General features: G+C 46.4%; 1 protein-coding gene across 2 annotated transcripts in view; it reads right to left on the bottom strand.

Annotated features, from left to right (window-relative positions):
* Nucleotides 1–300: 300 nt before the first annotated feature.
* LOC132364965 (chloride intracellular channel protein 6) overlaps nucleotides 301–19,389 on the bottom strand; it is a 43,532-nt gene continuing 24,443 nt past the window's right edge. For both annotated transcript variants that reach the window (XM_059921497.1, XM_059921496.1), the window contains exons 2-6: nucleotides 10,037–10,146; nucleotides 9,308–9,433; nucleotides 8,597–8,703; nucleotides 7,856–8,037; nucleotides 301–2,473 (exon numbers count right to left, since the gene is read on the bottom strand). In XM_059921497.1, the coding sequence (XP_059777480.1) occupies nucleotides 2,312–2,473; nucleotides 7,856–8,037; nucleotides 8,597–8,703; nucleotides 9,308–9,433; nucleotides 10,037–10,092 (633 nt within the window). In that variant the 5' untranslated portion in view covers nucleotides 10,093–10,146 and the 3' untranslated portion in view covers nucleotides 301–2,311. The remainder of the gene's footprint in view (nucleotides 2,474–7,855; nucleotides 8,038–8,596; nucleotides 8,704–9,307; nucleotides 9,434–10,036; nucleotides 10,147–19,389) is intronic.

Genomic DNA, 19,389 nt, shown 5'->3' with positions numbered 1-19,389 from the left:
ATTCCCATTCATTTTATTTCTTTAAATCTCAGTGGGGTCCCCCTTCTAAAGTTCCTGTAAGTATTAACTCCTATCCCATCCTACCTTTTTAAAAGAGAATTATAGTATAGGACTATCCCTAGGATGATGTGGATCAGGGTCATTTTAGTGATGTGTGTCCTGGGGCAAATCATATCCTGTGACTTACTCCACACTTTTTCCCATCAGGCAAGGGATCAGGTGAAACGATACACACACACACACACACACATCTCAGTGGAGAATGCAAAGTAAAAAAAAGAAAAATCAAAGATATTGGTTCCATGTAAACATTTTTATAATTCATTTAATTGTTAAGGCATCACGGAGTTTATGTAGATCACTTTAACCTCTAAAAATACAAAGTTTGCACTAGTAACATCGGGTAGTCAATTCATTTACGAAGTTTAAATGTAACATGGTAAAACTCATCTTAATAATCTGACTCCTAAACAGATGTGAAACAGGAATCATGGCGGCACATGCTAGACACAACCTCCAAAAATACATGGCTAACAAAGCAAGTGGAGGGCTGGGGTCGGCCGCCCCTGGTAAAACCGTAGCATCCAGCAAGAGGGGAGAGAAAGTGGCCACCATCTCAAAGACTTTGTTTCTCTTACTAGACATCTTTCACTAAATCCCAGAAGGGTTACTGTTAATGCATTTTCCTCTCTTCCAAATGAATCACCCGGTGAGCAGGTGTATGTATATTTTTTCTAACGAGCATTTAACATCAACCACATGCTGTCACCAACTGGACAAGCAGGTCTTCTGGAAGGTGTGTACAAATGTCAAAGGGACACAGCCTGGCAGATAACACTCAAACCCAGTGAGTCTTGATGAGTATGGAAACAGCCTCCCATTCTGTCCTCCAAGGCTTGATTAGGAGCTGGGCCCCAGCCCACAGGGAGCTGCGCCTGAGGGGCTGGCTCACGGATGGGGCAGGGGAAGTCACAGATGAACCAGAAACTCTTTTGACTCAGTAGTTTCCACTCCCTCCCTAGCATGACTATTTGCCAGAACTGCCCAAGAGGAGTCACCATGAATCTAATCTCTCTGGATTTTCCTTGCTTGACCTCGAAATGACACTAGAGAGAGCAGAGAAGCAACAAGATCCGGGCTAGCCCTACACGGCATCATGGCCGAAGAGGCGCAGTGTTATGTCTTGGAGAGAGCGGCCATCAGAAGGGATCAAGGTGTGCTTGGTCCACATTTCAACACAGGGCAGGGAGATTCTGCAACACACAGCTGATGTCAGGAGTCCTCCTGAAGGCATGGTCTCTGTGAGAGGAGGGGAGCAAGAGAAGGCCCCCGAAAGGGAGCTGGGAAGGGACACAGACAGGCACCCTCCTCCACGCCCTCCTTGGAACCAGGGGCAGTGGCATCACGGAGGCAGGAACAAGGCAGGTGGGGACCCTCCACGGCTTCCGGTCCCCGCTTGTCCCTGCAAGTCCCTGTGGGTCTGTGACCCTACAGTTCTCCATCCCTGTGAAACTTGGCCACAAGCGCCCTCTTGAGCTCTGCGTTGCTGAATCTGTTGTTTTAGGTCCTCTATGGCTGACCATCAAGGCATTACCAAGGGGTCCCCTCACCAGTCCTTGAAAATAAACTAACACAATACCACAGAGGCATGAAATTATGTGCGGTGTGAATGTGTGTGTGAGAAAGAGAGAGTCTGAGGATTTGGAAGATGTTCACCAATAAGTTATCAGCAGTTATCTAAGTGTAGTGAAAGTTTAGGTGATTTTTTTCTTTCTTCTTTATGCCCTCTGACATTGTTTTAAAGTATTAAAATAAGCGTGTAATTTGTAATTATAAAAAGAGAATTTTTGTTCCGAAAAAAATTAAACTACTATTTTAGAGCAGAAAAAAATAGGCTATGCATGATTAAAAACTATCAGAGACAGATACAATTTTTTAAATAAAGGCGGAATTGAACCGAACCTTATTTGCTTTGAAACTTAAACTGCAAAACACGTGCCCTAAATATTGTGGATTACAGATATTTAGGGCATGTGTTGCAGGTCCCAGAATGTTAAAGACATAAATGAATATAAACTGGATAATTGGTGTGTATAACAACAGATACTGGTATTATTCAGATACACAAGTGAGTTGACAAATTACAAGACTATGTATCATTTGGTGTTGAGTGGATCACGCTATGGCCTGTGCACTGTTAAAATATAGGCATTATTTTGCAAAGGATGGTTATTGGGAGGGAAACACAAAGGACACACTCTTTTCATAGTCTAGCTCATACGACTGAGATGAGACAGAAAACACCCCGACTTCACTTCATCCTTTTTGCAACATCCGAATATGCGTGTTCTATCTCCTGGTTGGCTGGACACGTGTTTATGAACTCATCCCTAGCATACGCATTGTTCAAGTATCTCCAGATGCCAGTCATTTCAGAAGGAAATTCAAAATCTCTGTATCTCTTGGCCACGATCTGAAAATGAAGAGGAAATAGTCAGAAAGGGACAACCCACTAACATAGGCAGTTAGATCAGACAATCCATTCTTCTGAGGCGTGTAATATATTCTCCTTCTCAAGTTCCCATGTCGTCCTATAGCCGTTCGGGCTGCTCTGAGTTGCATTTTGAGTTTGCATGGGGCATACTGAGCGTGGGACTCAAAACAGAGGCTCTACACAACCGTGCCCACCGATTTATCACAGACGATCCTTGTGATCCACTGGCATGAATTTGCTCCGTACTCCAGTGGATTTCTCTTTGTGTTTCTGGCAGTTTTCTCTCCCTGTGTTCTGCTGCTGTGTTATTTGGTGCCTGAGGTTCATGTTGGATCTTCAGTTTAGATTGTGCCAGGATCACTGTGAAGTGCCCTCTCTTTTTCCTATTTGCTGAGCCTCACCTCCTGAAATCCCAAATACCTGTGTATGTTACTCCTGTGGATTTCCATCATTCTGCCCCTGACAGGATCATTTCACTGTGCGTCCACCATGTGCAGAGGATAGATTCGTGAACCAAAATATCCTTATTCTTATCCTCATGGCAATAGTGGATGTACAGACAGGGTAGCTGAGAATGAACATCATGAACACACAATGATGTGAGATGTTTCCTCTGGCTGGCAGGGTACCGTTGGGGAATTCATCACAAAGGAGGGTGTATACTGTTGGAGATAGTATGAGTTTCCTGGAGCTGCCTTAACAAAGCACTACAAGCTTGGGTGGCTTGGAATAACAGAAATTTATTCTCTCACAGTCCTGGAGGCCAGAAGTCCAAGATCAAGGTGTCAGGAGATCCGGGCTCTCTCTGAAGGCTCTGGGGAAGGATCTGTTCCAGGTCCCTCCCCCAGCTTCTGGCTTGTGGGAGCACAGCTCCAACCTTCACATGGCGTTTTCCCTGTGCTGGTGTGTCTGTGTCCAAATTCCCTTTTATAAGGACATCAGTCATGTTGGCTTAGGGGATCCACCCTACTCATCCTAACTAATTATATCTGCAAAGACCCTATTTCCAAATAAGGTCACGTTCTGAGGTACAGGGAGTTGGAACTTGAACACATATATTTGGGGGGGCATGATTCATCCCATAACAAGGACCCAAGGCTACAACGGCCCGTTCTGCTTTGTTCCTTTCCACTGTATTGGCTCCTGGGACGTTTGGATGGCGTGAGCATGGAATGTATCACCAATTAGAAGATCTTCGGGACTTATTTCTCAGATTTTGGAGGCCGGGAGCTATTGATGCAGTAAAACAAGACCATAGAACTTTCAGAGAGCCTCCTAAATTAACATCTTTTGCTTGAATTCAAACTTACTGACGTTAATGTCAAGAATTCTGCTTTCCTTTTGTTTGCATTTGCCTGGTTTAGCTTTGCCCCTCTTTTTATTTTAGCATTTCTGAGTAAGTTTGTTATCTATATGCCTTTCATAGACGTAAGCTTGTATTTGTATCATATCTTATGAATGTAATACTTTGTTTTCCAACTTTCTGTGAATATTTTTGTGTTCATGTGTGTTTGTGTGTTTCCCTTTCTGGTGGTTTAGAAGGTTTATGGTCTGTTTTAACTCTTCCAGTGGTTTCTTATATAACTTTAAATAATAAGAATTCTTTATTTCTTGATTTATCAACTTTAGATGATCTCTACTTACTCTGATAATGACAAATGAGGAAATTAGTATACCTACAGTTCTTTTCATTTCTGCTCCCTTATCCTCCTTCCAATGGTGTAAAACATCCAAGTTTACTATACTCTGTTTCTTTCCAGTAGTTATAATTCCCACTGCTGTTTAGGCTTAGTTCTGGTTTTAGATTTAAATAGGTTCTATGTTTATCACCAATCCTTATATACCACACACCTTCTCTGTTCCTGGATTCTTATTTTATTATCATTTTTTATTATTTCATCATATAGCAATTTTATTTTTAAAAATAGCTCAGGAGTGCTTATTTCATTGAGACCAGAAGTCTAGGTAAAAACAACAATTTACAAGGATATAAAATTCTTACATCACACATCCTTTCCTTTAATCCTTTAACTATTAAACCACTGTTTTCTGGGTTTTAATGTGGTCCTAGAGACATATGAGACTAGTCTGAATTCCCTCCTTGTGTAGGTGGCTTTATCTTTTATTATTATTATTACTATTATTATTATCATCATCACCATTATCATCATCAGCATCATCTAGACACCCAAAGGGTTCTTTTTTATCCTCAAAGTTCAATAATTTACCAAATATGTGATAGTGTGTTGATTGTTCTGGGCAATATTTTTCTAATCATGACATGTTAAACTAAAGATTCAGGTCATCTTTAGTTCAAAATAATTTACCTTTGAGCCTTCTTTTTCTCTCTTTTTTCTTTCCTGTTCTCTTTTTTCTGATTATGGGGTCTCGCTAATTACTCTTTACCTCGTGCTTCTTCTCCATTTGATTTGGGATAATTTTCTCAGGCCCATCCTCCGATGTCTGATGAATTTCTGCAATGTCTTTTTCCACTTCTTGCTACTTCTAACATCACTTTTGTTTCTGAAATTATTTTCTTTAAGGGTGTTTTTTAGTTCTACCAGCTTAATTCTCATCTTCCTTGTGATATTATATTTTTTGGTATCTTGTGACTTGTCTTTGAGCATTTTCACCAAAGGTTCTCTTTCATTTTTTTGAGGCCACAGAGAAGTATCTGTCTGAAAAATTCTTTGGTTTACTGGAGCAATCTTTATCAGGTACGTGTTTCTCATCTGTCTTTTCCTCTTTTGTTCTTTCTTTAACCTTTCCCCCCTCCTTTTGGATCATCTCTATCCACATAGAAATCCCACTTGGATTCTTTCTGCTTATTAACCATCTTTTAATGGGCGGCTCTATTGGACCTACCATTTGCTTAAAAACAGTGTGGCGGGCAAAGGGAGTGAGGCAGGGCAGCAGGTAGACCAATATGGATTTTACCCTCAAACACCCACTCATCAAACACTGCTCTATACTCTGTCCCAGGGACACATTAGGCTTAGGGCTAGAGTCAGGGTCAAAGTCAAGGTTAGTGCATCTTCCACTCTGACGCTCACAGATTAGGAAGCGGTCATCATGGCTAAAAGTGAAGCTCAGATAATTTACAGTCTCTCCTTTGACTCGTTCAGAGCTTGTTTCTTTTCTCTGCTCAGCAGTCACAAAGCAGAATGCCACTTGTCTTCTCTCCTCCTCTTTACCTCCCCTCCCTGTTCCTTTGCATTAGAGAACGGTGGTGAAGATACAGATGGCGCCTCTGAACAGTTCCGCCTTCAACTCTGCCCCCACAGAGATCTCAGCTCTGTAGGGATGGTCCCTGCCTCTCTCGTGGCCCGCTCCATGCCCTGTCCTCAAACAAAGAAGTCTGGATTGGGCATTTCAGGGCTGTAATATTTACTTTTAGAGACATCTGAACCTTGCTGAAGATCTAGAGAAGCATGCCTAGGCTCTGTGACCCCTCACACTGGCTGAAGTTTCTAAGTCTTTGAGTGGGTGATCCATCCTTTTCTAGTTTTATAAAAGGTGGAGATAATGCTTTAGTCCTTCATAATGTTTTTGCTGGGTTTCAGGAAGGGAATAAATGATAAATTTCCTCTATTCTCTCATCTTTTTACCATCAATTCCTTTACACTGATTCTCATTTCCTTTCAGAAGTGCTCCATCCTGGAAGATTAGTAAGCTGCTTGGTATTTTGAGTGCTAACTGGCTTTGAAGATTTTGCAGTTAGGTCTTATATTGGAGCCATGGACTGCTTTATTTTACTCTGAAGTTTACCCCCTCTACTGACATTTTAAACTATCTTTTTTTATAGGGGCTAAATAAGTGGCAATTGATGTGTGTGTGTGTGTGTGTGTGTGTGTGTGTGTATGTGTCTCTTGCCTTCCCTAACCTCCATGTGCTTCTGTGATGCCACACTGGTAATAGCAATGATTAGAATACATTCAGTAAAGGGACTAAACCAAACACAACTACATAAATAACTTGTTGGAAAATGGCTCCCAAATGTCCAATTTAGAATATCCCCAATGTAGCAGGTTTGAGGGGTTGAGATGCTTTCGCTAATTTTAAATGTCAGAGGACTGGCAGAGCTACGGAAACGAACGTTCACTTACAGGATCAACAGTGTCTTCAAGGCTGGAATTTCAAGTTGGTACCCTCTGAGCACAACAGGGAAGACAGAAGAAAGAAGAAAAATGTGGCAAGGACTGGGATGGAGTACGGAAGGAAGAGAAAGGCAAGGGAATGACTTTCAGTCACCAGGGGCGGCTAGTAGCCCACAGGACATCAATCCCACAGACTGTGTGAACCTAATTCGTAAATTTCTAAGTGCTAATTAAATGTGTTATTAGAACACAGGGTCCTTGGCTTGTATTTCCCTGTGTCTTCTCTCCCATCTCCCCTATCCTTATACCAAGGACCTAGCTCTGGACCTGGTAGGATTTGAATAATAAAGATGCCCCAGAACAAGGGTTGAGTTTCTTCCTGGGGCATCTGAGGTTACTGAGGACCAAGGACATAGCAACAGTGATAATGATAATAACAACTAACACCTGTAAGTGATAGACAGGCTGGGGCACTTCTGACAGCAGCCATAACTAAGGAGTCCAAGTGTGGGCTTGTCACAAGTCCAAGTCAACCACCTGGGAAGACAGGATGCCAAACCTGGCAGAGGTCCAGCCAAGGAGTTGTCAGCTGCTCCCCAGCTGTAGGGGGTCAGTGTTAGGAACCAACCGTCTCTTGTCCCTAGACAGGGCTAGGCTTACCCTGCCCATCACCAACAATTGACTGAATTCACATTTTTTTTTTTTCCAGGTTGGCTCAGATTTTTTTTGTTTTGTTTTGTTTGTTTGTTTATTTGTTTGTTGTGTTTTGGCCACTCGGCTTGCAGGATCTTAGTTCCCCAACCAGGGACTGAACCTGGGCCACTGCAGTGAGAGCACCACGTCCTAAACACTGGACAGCCAGGGAATTCCCCAAGTTCACATTTTAATGCTAGCAGATTCCACACACCATCTCCAAGCCTGGAGCATGAAACACCAGGTATAATCAATGTATTCCCTCAAGTTGCTTTCACATAGCTTTTCTTTAGGCTCTGGGGGTGAGACTCGAAAAGAGAAGCAGTGAGGATGGAGGGATGGGAGCCAAGTTCTCAGATGCTTCTTGAGAACCTCTGAGGAACACCTGAGAATATCATCCACAGATCTGAAACTTGGGGCTTGCCTGCCTCAAACAGTAACAAGCTAGATTTTTAAATTCAAGAGTCCGCGTTTTAGATTGTTTCGATGTCCGGCAAAAACACAAGTCAAAACACAATGAAACAAAGCCCCATTCATGTATTCAGCACCTGAGGTAAGAGGAAGGACAGACCTTAATAATGTGGAGCTTGGGTAAGAGGTTACAGTCGGCTAGCGTGAGTTCATCCCCATCCAGGAACTTCCTTCCAGAAACCGTAACTTCCTCGGTGCTGTAGGCATCTATTTCATCAGGCAGAGGACTATTTAGATAATTATCCAGCTTCTTCAGGGCCTTTAAGAGGTTCCTTTCATAAACTAAAACAGAAGGGCAAAAAATGACTAAGATGAACCATGGGAGTTAGGGTCACCTCTCTCTAGATACCGAAGAAGGAGTTTGTCCCTTCCTTCCCGAGACACGGCCAGTGAGCATTGGAGACTTGGGAAAGAGAGAGGTGGATTTACGAGTTCTGAATAAAAGACTCACTTCTCCCTGGAAAGTAATTCTGCCGTCTACACAACACTGCTACTTCTAGAACTCATTCATTTGTTCAAAACTCTTTATGGAAATCACATAATGAAGTAAGCAGAAGTAGAAGCTTCATTCACACTGAGTCCCATGGTGCGGCAAGGAATCCCTGGTGGTGATTATTTTCCCCTAAAAATGTGGTTTTCTGGGCTCCCCACCTCTAGAAGAAGCACTCAATCTCTTGAAACCCACGTGTCAATGTCAGAGGTACTTTTCCTCATTTCTACGTACAGGTCCCTCCCCACTGTGAAACGAGTCAGAATTCCCAAGATCTTATAAGAAGCCGCACCAGAGGCGGAGCGGGGGTCCAAGCAGAAAGCAGAAAACAGGAAGACGGGAGGGACTCACTCTCATTTGCATCTTTCTTGGTGTTTTTTATAAATGCTGAGAACTTGGCAAACACATCATTTCCAGCAGAGTTAGATTCAGCGTGTTGGGTCCCCAGCTTAGGGTACCTTGAAAAATTCAAAATGAGAGTTTCACAGATCAGCCACGTTCGAGTTAGGAAAATACGATGTGAGGGAGGAGGAGGAAGTGACTTTCTCTGAGTGGATATAAACATGAAAACTGCCCCTTGAATGTCTGCCTACTCTTTCCAGCTTCAAAGTTGAGAGCAACGCCGTCCAGGGGAAAAGCACCGGACAGACTGTTCTCATCCTGGGATGCGGGGCCCCACCTGGCCTTACTGGTCCAGTTCCCTCCCTCCTGAAATAGAGGTAATGGACTTGAAGGTTCCCTTCCAGGTCCAGCCCGCTGTGATGCTGCATGCTAACACACCTGCTCCTTACCTTCCAGCAGAAACGACCCACCCACGTGACATCGGCCTACTTCCTCCCCACTTCCTGCCATCAACCCCTAATTGCCAAACTGCAGGTGCGGAGCAAAGAAATCCGAGCCACCTAAGCTCAGGGTTTCCAATCTCGCTGTGTTTTCTGTGGCACATCACAGGTACAACTCGGGAAGTGAGTACCATGGGCAGAGAAAACCAACACACGGAATTGTCTGTGAATGGGGAGAACTGACAAGCGAGTTGTGAACACGGGTTTTGATGAGGCCCACCTTGGGGGGGCTAACTTCTCCTCTAGGAACTCCTCGATCTTATTCACATCCGTCTTGACCTCACCATCAAAAGTCATGAAAGGCGGGTTGGTGCCGGGAGCCAGGTTCTGCAGGTCCGCGGGTTTCCTGGGTGGGAGGGAAGGGCAGCGTTGGTAGCGCCAGTGTTTGGATCATTTCCAAGGCTGAATTGTGTCCTCCCCCGTTTAAGAGAAACCACCCTTGAGAATTTCAAAGGCGATTGTGGGTTTACAAACTGTCCTACTGGCGAGGAAAGCGTGGCCCTTTATCTGGAGACGGAGGTGAAATGTTAACTCTCCCCAGTGTTATCAGCCAGGAGTGGTGCTTGGACAGGCTTTTGAGAGGTTCACAGCTGACCGATAGCTGGGAGAGCAGGCTACGCACGGCGCACCCTCAACTCCTGCTCCTTCTGGATTACGTCTGATCCCGTTCTGTAATTACTGCGTGGCCCACACTACTCCCGCTTCAATCCAGGGTCCTGACCCAGGGTGGACGTGCCTGCGATATCGCCCACGGGTCCTAGAAGTGTGTGTGTGCTTGTGTGTGTGTGTCGGTGTGTGTGTGTGCCTCTGTGTCTGTGTCTCTGTGTGTCTGCGTGTGTGTCTGTTTGTATGCCTGTGTGGGTCTGTCTCTGTATGTGTGTGTGTGTGCTGTGTGTGTGTATAGGGAATTAGGTACAGTTATTTCAATACTGCAGAAACCCTGTCTTACCTTTTCAAGTCCACCGTTGTCACATTAAATATAACGCCCTTTAGCCAGAGAATCATAAAGAGACGCTGAGAAAATGGGCAATTTCCAATACTCTCACCATCACAACCAGCCTACAAATGGAAAAAGAAATCCTTATCAGAGCCAGTCTCACAATTATCAATGCCAGACTCTCCTATGCATGCACACAAAATCATGATGAATTTTCGTTAATGGTGATGATACTGTAAATAGCCCTCTGAGGCCCCCTCCCCCAGCCTCCAGGTGGGAGCTGGGGAGGGAAAGGGCGGACACACATGATGCACTCACTGAGCATTTTCTGTTCTCCTTCCCACCACCTCACCACTTCCTGCCACGCCGGGCCTCTGAATAGCAGTACACAGAGGGAAAGAGCGGCAAGAGGGAACCCCCTTTGCTACTAAAGGCAAAAAAGAAAAACATGTTCTTTCCCTCCCTCCATCTCTCCATTCTCTTTAGAAGAAACACACCTCTCTTTCCAGGACGATCATGCGTAAAAACAGACCAGCAGGTTCTCCCACGGAGACACCTTCCCCAAGATGCTCTACTATTTTCATCTCTAGAATGAAGGCTGGATTATACGAGTTCTTAGACCCCCGGACACTGTAAAATTTTTAGGTCCCCTCATCCGTTGGGGAGCATTTGTACTTAGATGGTAGGTTGTTGCACAGTTGGCACTGAGGGTGGAAGGATAGGAAACAGTGCCTCCCTGATGACCCAAGCAGGTCACATCCACACACAAATCCCTGAGACACAGGCACAGAAAAATACTGAACAGACATCCTCCTTCCTGTGGGCTCCTGGGAGAGGAGGAAGGCAGGCATTGGAGAAGAGAGGGGAGCCGTGGGGCTTCGCCCTCCTGGGGGAGTTCCCACACTCTTCTTTCTCTTCCCATCTTTCTCCACCCCATGCGTCTCTGGCAAGGTTACAGTGATAACAAAATGCTGCCGGAAAGACCAGGAGACTCAGCCAGACTCCGATGACAGAAACACAGCCATATTTAATCCAGGAAGTCCATTTCTGCCACATGCAGTTCAAGGCAAGTTGAGAGGAAAGCAGTGAATCTATAACCTGAATAACAGAAGGACACAAGGCAGAAAGTGAGCTGTGGTTTGGGAATTGAAGAAAGGAAAATGATGCCTTAAGAAAACTGGCAACGTAAAGAGAACTTCAGAGGTGGTTCTCTGGCATTAGGTTCCTAAGTCACCTGGAGAGGTTGTTAATAGCAAGATGTCCCTATAAAAAAAAAGAGTATAAGAGACCCCAGACCCAATGTTAAAAAGACTTGATCAGCCTCTTCACAAAAGACAAAACCCAAATGGCCAATAAGCACATGAAAACACCCTTAACGTCACTAGCCAGTAGGGCAATGCACGTTACAACCACAAATAGATTCCACTACACACCTACCAGAATGGCTAAAGTGAAAAGATCAGACAATATCAAGTGTGGACAGGAATGCAGAGCAACTGAATTCCCATCCATTGCCGGTGAGAGTGCAAATTGGTACAACTACTCTGGAAAACTGTTTGGCAATTATCTACACAAGATAAACATGCATTTATGCTATGACACAGCTATTCCATTCCCAACAGAAATGAGTGCTTAGGAGCACAAAAAGCATTTATATGAATGTTCTTAGCAGCTTTAGTGTAATAGCCAAAACCTGGAAACAACTCAGACACCATGAAGAATAGAATGAATAAATAAATGATAGTACATTCATATGGTAGGACACGATACCACAGTGGAAAAAATTAGCTATTACTACAAGCCACAATGTGGATGAATCTCACATACATAATGTGGAGGGAAACAAACCAGACTCAAAAGACTCCTGCATAATTCAATGTAGGTGAAGTTCAAACACAGGCAAACTTCTCTATGCGATGGGAATCAGAAGAGCAGTTGCCTTTGGAAGCTAGGTATTGTCTGGAAAGGATGGGAGGGAGGCGTCTGGGTGGTGGAAACATTCTATAGCTTGAGCTGTGTGGTGGCTACACTGAATTGACTAAGTCTTAGTTAAGATTTGTTTCCTTTACTGCATGTTTTATTTTAATACAAAAAAGAAGCAAAAATATTAATTTAAAAAATGCAGAGTCAGTTTCAGTGGGTCTTGGGTGATGTGATGCTTGTGGTCAGTGGCCTCAGCCCCGCCTTGGACAAGAGGAAAGGCTGGCCCAGTGTTATGATCAATGCATAGGACAGAACGGTTCAAACCCCCCAGTTGGATGATCTGTGGATAAGAAGACTTGTAAGACCTCCTAGTTGATAAATACAGCTGCATAAGTGTAAAGATAAAGGGTGAACTTTATACACATGAAGAGGCACCAACAGATTCAGATAAGTGACTTCAGAGACCCCTAAGCTCTGGGTACTTGCTTCACCCCCTCCAACCCTTCCAGCTCTCCCTTCCCCCCTAGTAGAGGGAAGGGCTGAGAATTCCCCCAGCTGGAGTCTGAAGTTGCTGGAGCTTGAGGGGTGGGGGAGGTGCATAGCTAGGACCCAAGCATCCAAGTAGTCATAACAACTGCCCTGCAGACGGCCCCTTGGCCGCCTGGTCCCATAGCCTTATGGCCATTTTGAAGGCTGCCCCGTCCCCTCCTCGCTCTGTCCTGGAAAAAGAAACAGCGCAGAGCTGAGTTACATAGAGCTCCCAGCGGCTTGCTGGTGGGGATCCCTCCTAAATCATGGTGCTTTTTTAACCGCTGTAGGTTTGGGCAGAGTCATGCCAAAAAAGGGGGCGAAGGGGGGATGAAAGCACTGGGACACAAAGGCACATATTTTGGCCAGTCCTGACTTGTTCTGCAGCTTTTAAACCTCTTATTTTTATAGTAGTTACACTAAGCTCAGCAAAGTCTGAGATAAGTTCTTCAGAGTGGGGCAACTGTTTTTCTCCTTCTCCCTTGTGTCTCTGACCTTGGAAATCGTGTAATAACTCGTTCTGAAGGCAGCAAGATCCCCGCCGAGCCCAGGCGTTCTCCGCCGGGCTTCTTGTTGAAACTCACCTTGACCAAGAACCCTGTGCCTGGGACAGCAGCCTCTGGAGAATAATTACTCTGCAAGGGGCTCTCTGCCTCACTCTGTCTCTTTCATGGTCTCAAACTCAAGCCAGTGTTTTCCCTTGAAATTGCTCTCACCTTTTCCTGAATCCTGGCAGCTATTTCTTTAGGAGAAATAAAAAGGGGTTAGGAGCAATTCATATTTTAAAATATTCCAATGGCCTGTGTCATCCACTCCATCAAAACTTAGCCTGCTTAACAGGTTCCTTCCCAGAACAGCAACTGGCACTTAACATGGGTGCCAGGAAGGTGGGACAACGGTCTGCACGGCCATAGCGCCCACAGCCCAGAAGATCGTGATGAAAGCCGTGATTGTACATTTCCCCCCGTGTGGCCTTCAAACAGAATTGTTCCAAGCCAGCGCAGCTGCTGGACTGAAGCCTGTTAGGCAGCTTAGAAGAATTAGCCAGCTGCCACGACTGCCCATAAAACAGGATTTACATATCCAGTGTTGCCTCATCTTAAATTGCTCTAAAATAAATTTTTTTTCTGTCTCAGCCTGTTGTACATGAGGGGGTTACGGGAACATGGTGGGAGTGACTCGGACGCCTTGCTGCTTAATTTTATTACTTTAATGTGCTTCAGTGCTGGGGTGTGCCAGCAAAAATAAAGGCAAAGACACACCGTCTCCACCACCCATGATTGGGCAACGCTGGGAGAGTATCGCTCTGGTCACAGTCATTACCAGACAAGATGATGGGGTAAACACACAGACACGAGGGGTGAACAACTGACACCGTTTCCATGATCGGGACGTTTTATCGTACGCGGTTTTATTTTCTGATGCTAATTCTCTCAGGCTAATTACACTCTGGGCTAAGATTTCTCAGCATAGTTCTCAGCCTACGGGGAAATTTTGTAGGTATACATTTCTGATAAAATCAAATTAGGCAGTTTAAGAGATCAGAGTGTCTTTTGTTTCCAGTGAAGACCCAGGCACTTGGGTAACCTGGATTTGGAGGTCTGCCTTTCAAATGCAACTTTGCTGAGCGTCTAGCACGACGGTCATTCTCAAAAGAAAAACATTGGTGCCTCTGACGCGTTCTGAGAAAGTTCTGAGAAATTGCGTTCGCCACTGAGCCCAGCAGCGGTGTTCAAGAACGTTGGTAATTCTGCTGGGTCCCCCCTCACAGCCTGAGGTGTAAAGGTCCAAAGGTCGCTACAAAGGTCAGCAGACCCTCTTCAGATCAGAGCCTCTCCCACCTACTCTTTGCATGCTTACTCCATTTAGAATCCGTGGGGAGCATTTTTTAAAATTTCCTCTCAGTGCTTTTGGCTTCCGCCAAACGACCCTTCCAGTGCTGGTCTGGAGTTACATGGAAGGGGACCCACCCACCCCACCTTCCACTAAAATGACTCCCACTCGCCACTCCCTTTGAGGGACCCGCCCACTCCCTGCCCACCCCCCGCCAGACCTGACCAAGGAGTGATGACCCCCTCAAGATATTTCCGGTGGCTCCCTAGTACCCCTCCCTGACCTTCCCACCAGAACAGGTCATGCACCCACCACCTGATTCCCCACCTTCTGGTCCCTACCTTCTCTCTAGAAAATTCCATGAGGGCCTAAATGGTAAACACATTCTGAGAAGGAAGCATTTGTCCCTACTCTATGTAAATGTCATGAAAAAGCGATTTGGGGGGTGGAGGGAAGATAAAGGAAGAGGCAATGCATTGGAAATATTCTAAGTGTCCCCTTTCTGAGAACTGGCTTTCAACCAAGGAGGTAGGATGTCCATCCTGTGTGCGGGAGAGTGTTCCTGTCCCTGCAGAAAAGCAGGAGGGATCTGGGGGCAAACAGCTAATTTGGTTGGCTCCATCCCAGGGACCCAGAGAAAACTGGTGAGTAACGATGGGCCGTGTGTTTCCAACGTTCTGGAGGGACTTGAGGCTGAATAAAATCAGTAGCTGATCTGAGGAGGCGAGAGTCAGAAGACAGTTTGATGTGGGAGGCCACGGGCGGCCACCAGAATCAGTTCTCCCCCAAGAAGAACAACGTGGTCCGAAGGGCCGGCCAGAACGCTCCTCTGTTGGCAGCTGGTGCAGCTGAAGGCTGGACACAGCACAGCCAGAGAGAAACAGCTGCAGCCAACCAGGTGGGAGCCGACTTCTCCCTCCAAGCCCCGCCTACACATTTCCCTGAATTCCTCCCGGCTCCTCTGCAGAAAGCACGACAGCCTCGCGTGCTTTGGGACCTGGCAATCGAACCTGCCCAGCACGGCCAAGCACAAAGAGCCGGCCTCCAAGCCGGGGAGTCAGCCCTCCCGGTCCACGGAGGCCGTCCTTCCCACGCACACGCCTCTTTACAGATGACGTCAGGGTTGCACGAGCACCTCTCGTGGAATGTGTGTGCTCTAAACTCAACCCCAGGAGGACGGGAGGGGGACCACCGTGAGCTCGGGGCACTGGAGTAGCTAGTGCTTGTAAAGAGAAATGTGGGTGCAGTGTCTGCACACGTACCCCCCAGCCTGCACCCACCATGTCCGCCTGCCTTTTGGAGCAGGTCAGGACCAGGGAAACTGTCCCAACCCAGTGACAAGGCCTGTGGGACAGGTGGGGGACACTCCTCCTGGGTCTCTTCTTGCTCCCACGTGGAAGCAGACAGGAGAGCCAGGACGTCCCTAACCCTCGACACGGGTCCGGAGTCCGGGACCCATCTTCCTTCATCCGGGCGGCTCCTGCCGGCCCTGGCGGAGTTCCTGGCACACAGTAAACACTCCAAACATGACTAAGGGCCTGAATCCCGTTCTCCCATGCGCCTGGAGCCTGGTCCACTTCAGAAAGTGCCTCCCTGGGCCTCTCTCCTCTTTCTTTGCCGGGCCAATGTCCATGCACTTTTCCCTTTTAGAAGCTCACAACTTCTCGCTACTAAGAGATCACCCAAGGAGAGTGGCATCCAACTGGAGGGAAAAGAAGAGAAGGTAGGCAGGAGGGAGGGGGAGGGGAAGAGGCAGAGGGAAGGGAGGGGGAGGGGAGGGGATGGAGATGGAGAAGGAGAGGAGAGGAGAGAGGGAGGGGGGGATGGTTTTAGAGAGCCCAAAGGTCCCAAGTCATGGGCAGCAAAATCTCCCCCAAGCCTCTTGGACTAGCAGTTTGGCTTAAAATGCAGTATATAAATCAGTCAGAGACTTCCTGATTTTGAATAATCTGTAAGTTGAAAAAAACGTATAATTCTTTCCATTTGCCGGACACACTGAAGTTTCCATTTTGAGCAACATGAGGTCTCTTGGAGACACATGGTCCAGGGGAATGGGTATGGGGCCAGGGAGAGCCAGTGTGAACTTGGGCCCCACTACTTACTAAACGAGTGGCCTCGGGCAATTCATTTGTTCTCCCTGAGCCTCAGTTTCTCCATTTAAAAAATAGGGATAAAAATCCCTATGCCTCGCAAGATCTCTGTGTGATACACTTGAGTCTCCTGGGCACCCAATAAAGGCAGCTATTCCATCATCATCATTACTCTTCCAAATCTGAGAGCCCCAGAACAGACAATTATGGAACTTAGGGTACTTTTTAACAAGGCTCAATTAGTGTGATTTTCATGCCAAACCGTATAGGCCTTAAAGAAGCACTGAATTTTTTCCCCCCCAAAACCTAACACCTCCTATATCTATTCCAAGTGAAAATTAACAACTGCAGTCGTTTTCTTAATTGCAAAAGCAAACAGATCTTTAGCCAGGAGGCAAAATAGCAGGGCCCTGGCCTGGCATTCGTGTCTGGGAGTTACACCAACCTCTTGGGGAAAAGTCCAGAAGAAAGAGCGTCAGGAGAACCGGGTGCACCTGACCGATGGCAGGGTTGACAAGCCCAGGGAAGCTGCTTACTTTTCAAGAAATGACACCAAAGGCCTCTGTCTTTTGTCCGTGATCACCTGGGGGAGAGTGGGTTCCGTGTAATGAGAGAAGAAAGCAACCACTCTTCCATCAGGACTTGGCGTTCAACACGCTGGAACTGCAGATCCACGTGGAGAAACGCTATGCTAACTAACTGGGGGAGAAACAAGCCATCCCATCTCGTCCTTGTCCAATAAGAATGTTTTTGAAGAAAATGTCCTCCCATATCAGCGATTTTGAAGGTGATTTTTAAAAACTAACACCTCTTGAAGACCAACTCTGATTTCAAGTATCCTTCCAAACTATTTATGGACGTGATCAGATTCAATCCTCTCAAACTCCTGTAAGATGTCCTATTTCAACTTCCATTTTACAGATGAGGAAACTGAGGTGCAGAGAGACTAATAAATAACCTGCCCAAAAACCCAAACAGGATTAGGTGAACAAAGATCACTCGAGTTCTTGTAAACTGGATCCAGTTAATGGTCCCAGCTTCTTTCCAGGTCCTCACGATGAAAACCAGATCTCTCACCCTTTTCCTGAACTTCACTCAGACCCCAGCACAGCCTTCCTCCTTTGAAATCCTTCTTGCCGGGGTCTCCGAGCCTCCCACTCAGATTCCTGCAGCAGCCTCCTGCCGGGTCTCTCTGCCTGGGCTTTCTAGCCCCTCCGATCTTTCCCGTATCCCGGATAAGGTTAACCCAGATGCCACTGTCCTTAGCTCATTCCGCTGGAATGCTGCTCAAGTGCAAATTCCAACTACATTGCTATCAAGCAGTGTGACCAGGGCAAAGTACCTAACCTTCCAGCGCAGCTCTTTGCTCATTTACAGCATAAGCTTAATTTTACCTGCCCCCCCATGTTGGGTGAGAACGAATTAGACATTAAGCAGAAAACACACAGAACGATGCCTAACAGGCGGAAACATTCTGTTACACCCTCTCTCCTTCCTCCCTCCCACCTGCCTCCCCTTTCCCTTCCTTTCTGACTCCCTCCTTCCCTCCTCTGCCTCCCCCCCCTCCCCCTCCCCTCCTCTCCACCATCTAATATATGCCGGCCAGTCAAGCCAGTTACCCCCCTTAAATGCTGTCCTAAAATATCCCACATCACCTTCCCGAAATCCCCCTTGTCTACCTGCTACCACCTCACTCCTACTCAGATCAGGTCAGTGAGTTTTTCCAGCTCTGTATCCTTTTCTATGACTCTCTGGTCGGCATTTCTTTTTGCTTTTACTGAAGTTCACTGACAATAGAGTCAGCTCTGCCTGGTTTAGTACCAAACTGTTTGCTAATTATTTTCTGTAGGTTCCATCCCTCCAGGGAGGACCGCATCGGCCTCTGTAGGGCCGGCGATTAACTGCCTTTTCCCTGGCAGTGCCCATGACACATTCATTTTCCTCCAGCTCCCCTGGCAGCGTCACAGAGCACAGTCAGCCCCACGGAAGTCACTCCAGGAAAACTCACCTTGTGGAGCCAAGGGTCACTGTCCTCAAAAGTTCTAAGAAGCTCCTGATCATGGGGAGTTCCTTTAAACACAGAGAAGCCACGCCTCACCCCCGGGGATGATATCAGCAAGCCCAGCCTTATCGGCCCCATCTCCTCCCCAGCCTGTCCATCCTGGGGCTGCTTTCTTCACCCGCCCAAAAGGACAATCGCTGGGTGACCCGGTTTGCCTGGGACCGTGATTTTTAAAGTCGGGAATCCCTCATCCCCCCTAGTAAGTCTCAGGCAAGGTGGGACGGCTGGTCACCCTATTGTCCACTCAGATGAGAGCTTTATTTTTTGTGAGGGTCAAAAACATTATTAACGACCTCCTAGTAACCTAGAAGTGGGGCTTTGTTCCTCCTTAATCAGGAGACCATCAGCACAGATGAACGTAACCCATTGATCAGACTAGGTAGTTGATCTCTTGAATGCTGAGGAGTTGGGATTATCAGCTCCCGGGGAGGGAGAACAGATGAACAGAGGCTGAGGCTTTCTGGGGTGAGGAAAGGAGGCGGGAGTTTAAGACAAGCCTGCCAAACTCCCCAAATTGCGCAGAACCAGCTAATACAGGAACGGCATCTCCCCTCCCAGCTGTCAGGCCACCTTCGGGAAAGAGAAGCAGTTAAAATCGGTGGTACAGTTCAGGTAGCAACTGTACCCCAGAATTGCCCAGCTCTGGGTGTGACAGACCCAAAAACACTAACTCGAAAAGATATATTCACCCCCATGTTCATTGCAGCATTATCAATAATAGCCAAGATATGGAAACAACCAAGGGTCCCATGTTCATTGCAGCATTATCCATAATAGCCAAGATATGGAAACAACCAAGTGTCTACCGATGGATGAATGGATAATGAAAATGTGGTGTATGTATACACAATGGAATATAATTAAGCTATTAAAAAAATTGAAATCCTGCCATTAGTGACAAGATGGATAGACTCTGAGGGCATTTGAGG

The sequence above is a fragment of the Balaenoptera ricei genome, chromosome 4, assembly GCF_028023285.1.
Source record: "Balaenoptera ricei isolate mBalRic1 chromosome 4, mBalRic1.hap2, whole genome shotgun sequence".
Lineage (NCBI taxonomy): Eukaryota > Metazoa > Chordata > Mammalia > Artiodactyla > Balaenopteridae > Balaenoptera > Balaenoptera ricei.
Note: the sequence above shows the minus strand (reverse complement) of the source record. Positions and strands in the feature narration are given on the sequence as shown.